Raw genomic sequence first — 12,977 nt, 5'->3', positions numbered from 1 at the left:
TAATTTGAAAACAACGTAGAATTATACTGTAATTATTTTGTTTGCTACTCAATAAAAGAGAATAGTGTAGTACAATTTTCTAATTTTAGCTTTCAAAGAATGTTATAATCAAGGTACACAGTTTCTTTAATAGAAAGCATTAGTGTTTACTAGTGGTGGGACAAACAATTCTTTTTCAGGAATCGATTCGTTCGATTCGATTCTTAGAAAGGATTCGTAAAAAAGAATCGTTCGTCCGATTCTTTTCCTTCCAACCACTACCAGAGCTGTAAACTCTAATAAGCATGCTCTTTCTCTTTCTCTCTCTTTCTCTTCTTCAGCCAAGTTTAGTAGTTCATCTCTTCGAACTGCTGTTCGATTCAACTGATGCGTACATACTAAATGTCTTCGATTCTTCTCTTTTCAACTCATTCGATTCTTGCTTTTCAACTCTTATTCGACTCTTCGATTCTAATTCGACTCCTAGTAAATATCTGATTCTGATTTCATTGCTAAGAATCGTAAAAAGAAACGGTTTCTCCTGCAAACCGATTCTCGATTCTTTCGTTCAGTATAAACAATCGAATCGAAGGAATGACTCGTTCACGATTCTTCCTATTACTAGTGTTTACTTCAGTTGTCCGTAATGATTATTAATCCTTGCAGTGTTGTAGAATTAGTTTTATTTTGCAAAGGGATTTAATAAATAAAAAAAAATTTTAATGGATAGCGTTAGCTTTTCTCCGAGCCATAAGGTACTTAGTTGTGATGATGAATTTGATTTATTTAATTTGTGAAGAAGCGTTATTTTATTTTGCTTCTGAGGTTAAAGTTAACTAACCCTATTTCGACCGTATTGGATTGATTGATATTAATCAGTATAAAAAATAGTTATATCACTGTACTTTAAATTCTAGTTTCTTTATTTGTAATACATATTTTTCGCGTGCAATTGTCATCATTGGTTTCTGAATTGGTCGTATAACTAAAGTCTCATTAACTAAATCGTACGCTACAAAATGTACAATGAGATATTTTTGTGTTACAGTATATAGTTTCGTGTTGAAGAAACTGATATATATTGTATGAAGCAATTTGTTTTGAACATATTTTGTGTAGTGTTTAAGAATAAGAAGTTTTTATATCAAATAATGCTATCATGAATGTATGTTCATTTATACTAATAAATATTTATATATATATACACTAATAAATAAATATATATATATATATTTTTTTTATTTACATACACACAATAAAACATACAAAATTGCTTGATGCAGACCTTGGTTACTCTCCAGACATAAAAAAATTTCATAAGCTAACTGTTCAGTTTAGAGTAAATTGTTTATAACCACTAACTACTTTATAACACTACTTTATAACCCCCAGGTACAACTGCTGCACATCTGTATTTTATATTTTCCAGTAATTCATAATATGCTGAAAAATAACTGCACTTGAACTTGCCTTCAACTTATTTATAATATGAAATGGAATTTGAGTTTTGTGTTTTATTTAATTTTATACCTCTTCCACCATTATTAATGCTAATTATTAAGGCTAATTGTGTCTAAATTAAAAACCATGTGCACAAAGAGATGTTTAAGGATGGATTATTATTTTATTAAACAAAACAGAATGTTGTTAGCAGTACTGTACACTAGTATGCTTATCAATGATCACTAGCAATCAATGTTATTTTATTTTATAAAAATATTAAAAAAAAACAAAAAAACACAAATATACTGTAGTATAGTGACTATATTTTGTATGTTGAATGTTTGTTAATTAATTTTTTGTAAAACATTAAAAATGATACTGACATGAAATACAATGTAATAAACTCATACATTGCATTAAACTGATTTATAAAACTATTAACAGTAAAAAGAAAAAAAATAGTTAATTAAATAGATAATTACACTACAGTTGATCAAATCAATTTATTTTATTCATTTCACCGTGTTTTAAATCATCCAGGAGTTTTCATTTTTAAAACTTTTTATTTCTGTTTCTATTTAATATGAATTAATTATTTTTTATCAGACCAGGCTGTTCTACTGTCAGCTGATTTCTTTCATTATTGTTCCTGATTAATTATTAGCCACCCCATGGTCATTCTTCATTTTCTACCAAATAGATTTCGTATTTCTTGCAAATCTGTTTGTGATATGAGTGAGGTAAACTACCAAATCATTTGATTACTTTTGTATATTATTTTTTTGAGTAGCAGTCATTTATTAATGACCTTGAATATGTAGTAAAATTAAGTTGTGCTTAATATCAGGTTGCCAAACCTCAAAAAAATTTTTAAGTCTGAACTTAAGTTTAACATTTTCTGAATCATCAAATGACTCATTATATAAGTTTCTCCTGGCTATTGCCTCATATAAAGTTCCTTTATTATTAAATAAATTATTTGAGTAACTTATTGATATTATCTGTAGAATAACCTTTCACCTGCATGCTGGAAGTACTTTGTTACTTTACATAAAGTAACAAAGTTTATTATGAACAGGTCAGTCTTTCAGTAAAATGCTTATTTATTTCATTAACAAGGGTCAGGGATCAGCTTATTATAAAGGAGTTTATTGATGGCCTTTTACAGGAGGGAGTTATCTTACTTTAAATCCAAAATGGCAGCATCCAATTTGATTCCATTTTGGAGTAAACAGCATTTAAAGATTTTCAGATGGTGCAAGTAGAGCTTATTTGTATATTTACAATCACAGCAGCCAGTTAAAAAAAAGTCAGTCACATAATTGAGAGGTCTGTGGTTCATGTCTCATTTGTCATCTTTTTTAATTTATACTTTTTTCTTACTTTCACACCATCGCAAATGATCTTTTTTATTATATAGTATTCATAATAATAATAATAATAATTGCAACTTGGAAAATAATATATGAATTTTATGTTTGCTGATTATTGTATTTGAATATAACAATCATTAACATAAACAAATTTATGAATATGAGGGAATAGGGGTCACATGGGGAATGAAGGTTAACAGGTAATACAACAAACATTTTGTTTTATAAAAAATTTATTAATAAAGTAAAATAAATTCATTTTGATTTTCAATATGCCTGTTACAATTTGTAGAATGAATATATTATTATTTGTAAAATAATAATCAGCAAACATGAAGTTCATATGGTTTTTTTTTCACATTCTTATAAATACTATTATTACAAATAAATACTATATAATGCCAAGTAAGACATTATGTCCCTGCTGTGTGTTACATATCAAACCAAATCTATTTATATCTATAACTGACTTAAAATTAAATCCTCAATGCTGGATGGACATATTTTAAGTAATAATTTTCTAATTTGATCAAACAAATTAATAAGCTATTATTCTATTCTTCATTAATCCCATTCAAAAGTGTGTTACTACGTTTTACTTTTAAGATATAGAAACACCAGAATAAGTATTACTCCATTTTCTGTGTTTACATAGCTATGAGAAAAATCTATATATATATATATTTTTTTTTCTTTTATAAAATTATGTGTACACTTTTTGTTTTTAATGTAATGAAATAACCTTAAAGAAAAACTTTTAAAAAAATTGGAAAAGATTGCTTTTAGAAGAATCACAAAAGTCTTATTTAAATATTATTTAGAAACTAGAACACAGGTAGTAGAAGGTGGAAATACAAAATGCTCAGTAATAGAAATAGAAATAGTATGTGAAGTTCTGCAGGGTACAGTACTTGAACCAATTTTATTTAAATTGTATATTAATAATCTCCCCAAAATATTAAAGGTTAAATGGTATCTTATGCTGATGATGGTGCAATACTATGTAGTGAAAAAGATTGGTAAATTCTTGTAAGAAAAGTAAACTAATGGGTTAGATACAATTTTGCATTTTTATGTATTGATACATAATAATTAGGTACAAATTGTTATGATACAAGTAATTATAAATAAAATATATTATATGGGTTTTATGAATCATCTAGATGCTCATTCAAAAATTCTCAAAATCAAAGATGAATGGATTGAAAGCTATCAAATTAACAAAATATAGTAAGTAATATCTAAGGAAAGTAAAGTATTTGGGAGTATATTTGTTCTAACATAAAATGGAAGGCGCACGCACATTATATTATAAATAAATGTAAATACTTACTCATTCATTATACAGGTGTTTCATTTTAATCACCCCAAACAATTTTGTCATAAAATACACACAATACAAAAAAATCACCTAAACAAAAGTTATACTCAGATTGTAAGGAGACATCTCATGGTGACTTTGATAGTTTTTTAAGGTTAACATGATTTTTTTTCCAATGGAAAGACCTATTTTTGACCCCACCAATGAAAAGAGCAGAAAATTTTACGTTGTAATATATAGTCATACATATGACCTTGGGGACCTTTTTTGAAAGTTATGCAGCTAACCATCAAAGATAGTGTTATATGAATTACGCTTTCTTGAAGATCATAAAATATTCCTAGAATATTTATAGGTCATTTATCTCGCAAACTATGGGAAAGAGCATAAAAATGACTTTACACTATTCTATACCCTATCTCTGATGGTTGGCCATTGACCTTCAAAAAAAGGTCCAAGGTTATATGAGTGAGTGATTACATATTGCAATATAAAATTTTCTGCTCTTTTCATTGGTAGGTTCAAAAATAGGTCATTTCATTTGAAAAAAATCGTGTTAAAAGGGCATACCTAAGGTCACCATTAGGTGTCCTTCTCCAATGTGAATAACTTTTGTTAAGGTAATTTTTTTTATTGTGTGTAGTTTACAAGAAAATCACCTGGAGCGATTAAAATAACACTATATTTTCACTAAAGTACAAAGCACTCTACAAACTAGTCAACTTAAAATATTATCGTATGCACTTTTTGAATTGGTTATAAGATATGGAATTATAGCTTGGGGCAGTTCATATACTAATGTAATAGTAAACTTAAAAAATATACAAGAAAATTCAAATAATTTTATCATTAAAAAAAAAATATTTTTTATCAGTCTAAATAACATGTATGGGAGATTAAAAAATGATTTTAGAAAAAGTCATAGTAATACAAGATTTTTTTTTTCCTAATATGTATGTTGCAATCTGTTCACCTAGTGAACAGTAATCAACCCACTTATGGCTCAATGAGATAAGGATGATGTGCATGACATGTAAATTAGGGGCAGTCTTGTACAGGTCCAGACCGATTATTCCTGAGGCATATGGTTATTTGAACTTTAACCACCAAAGTACACCGGTATATATTGTCCAGTATTAAAATCCGTAAAAGCAACTATTTTTACTAGGATTTGAACCTCAGAACCTTCAACTTAGAAAAATCAGCTGTTAAAGAACTTTGTGATAACAAGTTAACTACTAGATCAGAGGGTTACACCAGATATAAAAATACAATATTACCTAAATGTTATAAAAACATTAGGCAAAAGAATTATGAATTTATTATTACAAAAAATGATAACTTACTAACACAAAAATTAAAAGATTTGAATATAAAAACAAAAAGGAATAAGATTGATGTAATAGAAATGAAAAACAAACCGAATGCGAAAATTTAATACAGCAAAACACAAAATCACATTGTTATATAAACAATGATAACAATATTTTTAATATACAAATCTTTGATATAGTTTATAGTACCAACTAGATTTTTTTTGTGTGTTTAGACCTGCATGTAGACCTTTTGGGTCATTGCAGTAATCTGGCTATTTATAGTAATTATGCGTCTTTTGAATACAGCCTAGGTAAATAAATACTATATAATATTATTATTAATAGATGTTAAATTTGACATCGGCCCATATAGCTCTGTCATTTATATTTCATTTGGCAGTATTTTATTTTAATATTTTTTTAAGGTTAAAAAACTTTTCACAAAGTATTTTATTTGTATTTAATCCATGTCTATAAGAATTTAATTTTTCTTTAATTATGTTTAAATCTTAAATGTAATTTATATTTATAAAAACGACAACTCCATTTCAGTTGTGTTTTAAAAAATTCCTTATTCACTCATGTCAGTTATGCTGTTATAGTTTGTGTTTCGATTTTTACAAAAGGAAGTGAAAAAAAAAAAGTAAAAAAAAATAGTAGCTAATAAAAATGAATTATTTATCGAATAAGTTCAGGATTTCTAATGAAAATTAACTTTGTTTGATATTCTAATGCAAGTACATGTTCAACAAAATTTATGAGCTCAATAAACAACAATTTCAGGCTCCACCCCGTAAAGGTAGAAGAGCCAATCTTGCAGCTGCACCAGATGATGATTTTGGCCTTTCAGATGAACTTGAAACAACTGCACCAGGTTCAACCGCCCGCATTGGAATCATTTCAAGTCCCATTAAGGTATAAAATTCGTAAGTATATTGAAAAATAATTGCTTAGAAAAGTAATAAGATTTTATAATTGTTCATCATTTCTTCTCTATTATTATTATTATTATTATTATTATTATTAAGAATATTGTAATTTATGAGATACAAGTTATTTCATTGTTATTATAGATTACTATCTTTTTCTCCAGATAATTATGTGAATTGTGAATGAAAAATACTAGATAGATAAGGTGTAAAAGTGCCTAGCACTATCATGAAATGTAACTCAAGACCTTTTGATATGATGAATTGTTACTTTACCTATTGAGTTCAAGTTGATAACGGGGATTTTTTCAAAAAAAAAATTATCCCCATGTTCATGTGTTGGAGGCTATTACATCTGTTCATTCAGCTGTACAAAATTATTCCTTTTAAGTAATTTGTTACCCTAGAGCAACTTTTGATTCCCCAAATGTACATTTGATCTTTATTGCTAATTGAATTAAGTTTTTTATCAAATTTAATTTTCATAAATTTTTTATTGTACAACTGCACTAAATTTATGGCTTTTCTATTAAATGTACTATTTGTGAAATTTGCAAGTTAAGTTTAATGGTTTAATCATATGATTTGTGAATGCCTTTTTATCACCTTATTTAAGCTATTTAAGTATGTGCACTCCTGGCTTGCTATGTGTATTAATTTGTTCGTCGTTACTATGAAAGTTGTTGGATACTTAAAGAAACAAATGACTATAGAAATATTATTATCTATTCAATGACAAAGAAACTGTTAATTTTCAACACAATGTTTGACTATGTTTAGGCACTTGTCCCTTCTTTTCATCTTTGTATCTGAGTCACTCTCATACCATATTCTTAACTAGCTCATTGTTGCTAAACTTAGTGCTACATAAAAACTCTTCGAGAGGATAAAGCAAAAAATATTGATGTTGCAAGATCAGGACTATAAGGGGGGGGGGGTGCGACAACCCTCCTGCCACAATATTTGAATAGCTTCCCATATCATTTTTCTAGTATGGAGGCAGGTGTTATCATGCAGAAAAATTACTGTTTTTTAGAGAAAACCATTTTGTTTCCTTTTTATTTTATTTTTGTATCGCTTATTGCAACAGTACTCACTGTTAATTGTACATTGTTCTTCAAAATAATAAAAAAAATTGGGTCCTTAAAGTACCAAAACACCAGTAGTATCGTTTTACCAGCTGATATATGGGTTTTAAATTTTTCCTGGCAGGCAAACACTGATGTTTCCATTCCATACTCTTCATATTTGGATTTTGGCTCAGAATGATGAATTAAGTTTCATCAAAAGTTATAATGTAATCTAAAAAAGCATTACCTTCCATTATAAATCGTTATTTAAATTTTATACAAATGTGAATTTAGATGCTCAGTGATATTGAGTCTATGGTCTCAGAACCCGCATCTTTTGTGGTAATTCAGCTTATCATTGATAATGCAATGTACAGTGCTGATACGCTACAAATTTCAGCCATTTCCAAAATTTTTATGCACCTGTCCTTGCAAATAAAATAATTAATGTGATTTTGCAGAAATCAATCAAAACTTCCACCAGTCTTCTGTTGTGATAAAAATCAGTGACATTTGTGCTCAATTTAAACTGCATGATCCTTTTATAAAAATGTGTTATTATGATTAACACACTATGGGTAAGTGTAATAACACATCTTTACAATTAACTTAAAGTGAGATTCCCTTTTGCTACACTGTTTAACATTTGTGAGTGAATTTTGGTTGGTTTTACATCTTTAGAAAGTAATATCTTATCTCACCTTGCTGTTTTTCCATGGTACACGTTTCAAAGCGGAGCCGATATTTTGAAATAAACAAAAGAAGTTTTAACGATAGAAATTCTTTTGCAATAACTGATTACAGTGGACTTGAACCACTTTTTAATTTGACTGATATAAAATCCGTGAACTTTTTTGTAGGATAGTTTAACCCTTTAGAAGTAATTTCCAAAAAAAAATAAAAATTGCCTCTTGGTAACTTAAAAAAAAATTGTTTTAAAGTTTTTTAGTATGAATTATGCATAGATTATTTTTCATTTCAATTATACCCTACAATATAAGACGTTATAATATTTTAATTTAGGGTTTGCTATGTAAACCTTACAAATTAAGAAAAATAAATAAATTAACACCCAGTTTAAAAATCATAATAGAAGAATATACACTTGGAAAAAGCTAGGCAATACTGCAAGGTATCAGATAGATTATATCATGGTTAAGCAAAGATTTAGAAATCAACTCGTTGACTGCAAAACTTACCCTGGAGCAGACATTGATAGCGACCATAATTTGCTGATAATGAAATGTAGATTGGGGTTTAAAAACCTGAAGAAAAGGTGTCAGATGAATCGGTGGAATTTAGAGAAGCTTGAGGAAGAGGAGGTAAAGAAGATGTTTGAGGAGGACATCGCAAGAGGTCTGAGTAAAAAAGATAAGGTAGAAAATGTAGAAGAAGAATGGGAGTATGTTAAAAAGGAAATTCTTAAAAAAGCAGAAGCAGACTTAGGCGGAATAAAGAGAACTGGTAGAAAACCTTGGGTTTCAGACGATATATTGTAGCAGATGGATGAACGTAGAAAATATAAGAATGCTAGTGATGAAGAAAGTAAAAGGAACTATCGACAATTAAGAAATGCTATAAACAGGAAGTGCAAACTAGCGAAAGAAGAGTGGATTAAAGAAAAGTGTTCAGAAGTGGAAAGAGAAATGAACATTGGTAAAATAGACGGAGTATACAGGAAAGTTAAGGAAAATTTTGGGGTACATAAATTAAAATCCAATAATGTGTTAAACAAAGATGGTACACCAATTTATAATACGAAAGATAAAGTCGATAGGTGGGTGGAATAGAAGAGTTATACGGAGGAAATTAATTAGAAAATGGTGTTATAGAGGAAGTTGAAGAGGATGAAATGAAAGAAACAATACTGAGATCTGAATTTAAGAGAGCATTAAAAGATTTGGATGGCAGAAAGGTGCATGTAATAGACGGAATACCTGTAGAATTACTGTGCAGTGCAGGTGAGGAAGCAATTGATAGATTATACAAACTGGTGTGTAATATTTATGAAAAAGGGGAAGTTCCGTCAGACTTCAAAAAAAGTGTTATAGTCATGATACCAAAGAAAGCAGGAGCAGATAAGTGTGAAGAATACAGAACAATTAGTTTAACTAGTCATGAATAAAAAATCTTAACTAGAATTCTACACAGAAGAATTGAGAGTGGAAGAAGTGTTAGGAGAAGACCAATTTGATTTCAGGAAAAGTATAGGGACAAGGGAAGCAATTTTAGGCCTCAGATTAATAATAGAAGGAAGATTAAAGAAAAGCAAACCAACATACTTGGCATTTATAGACCTAGAAAAGGCATTCAATAACGTAGACTTGAATAAAATGTTCAGCATTTAAAAAAAATTAGAGTTCAAATACAGTGATAGAAGAACAATTGCTAACATTTACAGGAACCAAACAGCAACAGTAATAATTGAAGAACATAAGAAAGAAGCCGTAATAAGAAATGGAGTCTGACAAATATGTCCCCTATCCCCATTACTTTTTAATCTTTACATAGAACTAGCAGTTAATGATGTTAAAGAACAAATTAGATTCGGAGTAACGGTACAAGGTGAAAAAGATAAAGATGCTATGATTTGCTGATTATATAGTAATTCTAGCTGAGAGTAAAAAGGATTTAGAGGAAACAATGAATGGCATGGATGAAGTCCTACCGCATGAAAATAAACAAGAACAAAACGAAAGTAATGAAATGTAGTAGAAATAACAAAGATGAACCACTGAATGTGAAAATAGGAGGAGAAAAGATTTTGTGAAGGATTTTTTTGATATTATGAAGGTAGAAGAATTTTGTTATTTAGGAAGTAGGATTACTAAAGATGGACGAAGCAGGAGTGATATAAAATGCCGAATAGCACAGGCAAAACGAGCCTTCAGTCAGAAATATCATTTGTTTACATCAAAAATTAATTTAAACGTCAGGAAAATATTTTTGAAAGTATATGTTTGAGCGTAGCATTATATGGAAGTGAAACTTGGACAATCGGAGTACCTGAGAAGCAAAGATTAGATGCTTTTGAAATACGGTGCTATGGAGAATGTTAAAAATCAGGTGGGTGGATAAAGCAACAAATAAAGAGGTGTTGCGGCCAATTGATGAAGAAAAAAGCATTTGGAAAAAATACTTAAAAAAAGAAAGACTGTATATTAAGGCATCCTGGAATAGTCGCTTTAATATTGGAGGGACAGGTAGAAGGAAAAAATTGTGCAGGCTGGCAACATTTGGAATATGTAAAACAAATTGTTAGGGATGTAGGATGTAGGGGATATACCGAAATGAAACGACTAGCACTAGATAGGGAATCTTAGAGAGCTGCATCAAACCAGTCAAATGACTGAAGAATAAAAAAAAAAATTAATTAAATAAAAATTAAACAAATTAAAAAATAAATTCTTAATTTATTTTTTAATTTGTATTGTTTTTTCAATACAATTAATACAAATACTAATTGTTTAAAACATAACAGAGTTTATTTATTGATATTAATCATTCCACAAATAAATTGCCTGTTGAAAATTTTTTGCTTCACTATAAAGGATGTGTAATAAAGTACTTGGTCAAGTAAAAATAGGTATAGACAGTGGTGGAGGATTTTTAAAGATATGTGTGTCACTTTGTAAAGCAGAAGAGGTAATAGCGCAAGCAAATAGTACAGATGAGGATGTATCAAAATGAAAACCATGAAAGATGCCACTGTTACAAATAAATTTAAGTTTTTAGGAGTTAAAAAGCTACTTTTTTTGGTTTGGTAGAAGGGGTATAAGAAAATGATGAGAACATGTTCGGATAAATTCAAACTTTGTTTGTTATTTTTGAAGATTAATTAATTGCCAAGATTCACAGTTGCTATAGAGTTGAAATTATCTAATTTGTTAGTAGGGATTATGTTTCATTCAAACTGTTTTCCTTGTACACAATGCATTGCTCATAAGAACGAATTACACAATGCTGTTCTACTATGGATGCTTTCAAGCTGTTTGAAATAATACAAGGCATGGAAAGTAGCTGGGAGTTTGCTCCGGAACTAATGTGGGATTGGCCTCTACAGCAAACAACCCAGCGAATCAGTGCATTCAGATTCCATAGCATTCAAGTTGCTATGAGCCTGTATCTGAATAAATACAGTTTGAAAAATCAAGAAAAATTGTAAATATTATTTTCAGTTGACTGAATACTTTGAATTACTGTACAAATGCAAAATAAATGTATTCTCAATCAGTTAATATATTTGTAAAGCAAACTAATTAGGGTTTCATCTTATAACCTAATACTTTCATATACACTGAAATATTTAAAACGGGTAATACCTTGTTGTTCAAACAATGTTCTTTCCTTATTGATAATTTACTTACTCTAATTGAATATACAGTTGAGGATTAATAATTTACACATAAAGAACAATATCAGTGTCTTTACAATTGCAAAACAAATTATCATAAAATTTTCAACAGGCCATTTTATTTGTGGAACAATTAACATCAAAATTGAACTCTATTATGTTTTAAATAATTTTGTATTATTGTATTGAAAAATTAATGTATTTTCCAGTAATAAACAGGTTTATCGAGTAAACCTATTAATAAAATATTATAATAATTTATATTGTAGGATATAATTGAAATGAAAAATATGCATAATTCTCGCTAAAAAACTGTAAAATAATTTTTTTTTAAAGTTACAAAGAGGTGATTTTAATTTTTTCTTGGAAATTACTTCTAAAGGGTTAAACATCATATACTACAAAGTAATCAGGGACTTATGTCAGTCGAATTAAAAAGTGGTCAAGCCCACTGTGTGATATTTTCTACATCAGTGGTGCCTGCTTGAATGTCAGAAAGTTTATTTTTATTTTATTAAATAGTAGTAGCTTCACTGTTGCCATTTGTTTCTGATTATTGAACGACCTTCATAGCACTGACCAAAGTGAACACCCTCTTGTGGCTGTTAAATAACCAAAGATTGTTTAAAAAATCAAAGGTTCTTTAATAATAGCGTTATTAATTATATACATTTATGTAAATACTGAATATTAATGCAGTGTTTTGGTTCAAATTCTGTTCAGGCTTGCCATTTTTTATACATTACAACTTGGGCATAAGTTAATAGTTAAAGTGACTAAATAAATAACATTTTGCAGAATAATTTGACTCTACATAATAGAGACAATGAGTAGATCCTGAAAGATAAATATAATTAATATTAAATGATAAAAATTATTAAAATCATTGAAATTTACTAAATCATATAGATTTGAACTATAAAATCCCTTCTTGGTGTTTCAGTCATATTAGAATTATTCCTTATAGATGTATTATTATACCTAGAAATATGAAAGACCTTTTATTTATAGGTACAATAGCTGAGCACTAATTCCTTCAGTAATTATACTTAATTTAAAAAAAAAATACATACAAGAGTCAGTCAAATATAAACCTGATTTTTATTTTAACATTTATTACTATGAAATAAAAATGCAAAACATATTTATTACTTTTCTGCATAGTCTCCCTGAAGTTCTATACATTTTTCCC

General features: G+C 28.6%; 1 protein-coding gene across 1 annotated transcript in view; it reads left to right on the top strand.

Moving 5' to 3' along the window:
* The first annotated feature begins 594 nt into the window (after positions 1 to 594).
* IFT43 (intraflagellar transport 43) overlaps positions 595 to 12,977 on the top strand; it is a 38,554-nt gene continuing 26,171 nt past the window's right edge. The window contains exons 1-2 of the mRNA XM_075368780.1: positions 595 to 734; positions 6,216 to 6,347. Of these exons, the coding sequence (XP_075224895.1) occupies positions 702 to 734; positions 6,216 to 6,347 (165 nt within the window). The 5' untranslated portion in view covers positions 595 to 701. The remainder of the gene's footprint in view (positions 735 to 6,215; positions 6,348 to 12,977) is intronic.

This window comes from Lycorma delicatula, chromosome 6 (genome assembly GCF_047948215.1).
Source record: "Lycorma delicatula isolate Av1 chromosome 6, ASM4794821v1, whole genome shotgun sequence".
Classification (NCBI taxonomy): Eukaryota; Metazoa; Arthropoda; class Insecta; order Hemiptera; family Fulgoridae; genus Lycorma; species Lycorma delicatula.
The sequence above is the reverse complement of the archived record's forward strand: the minus strand, read 5'-3'. Positions and strand labels throughout refer to the sequence as shown.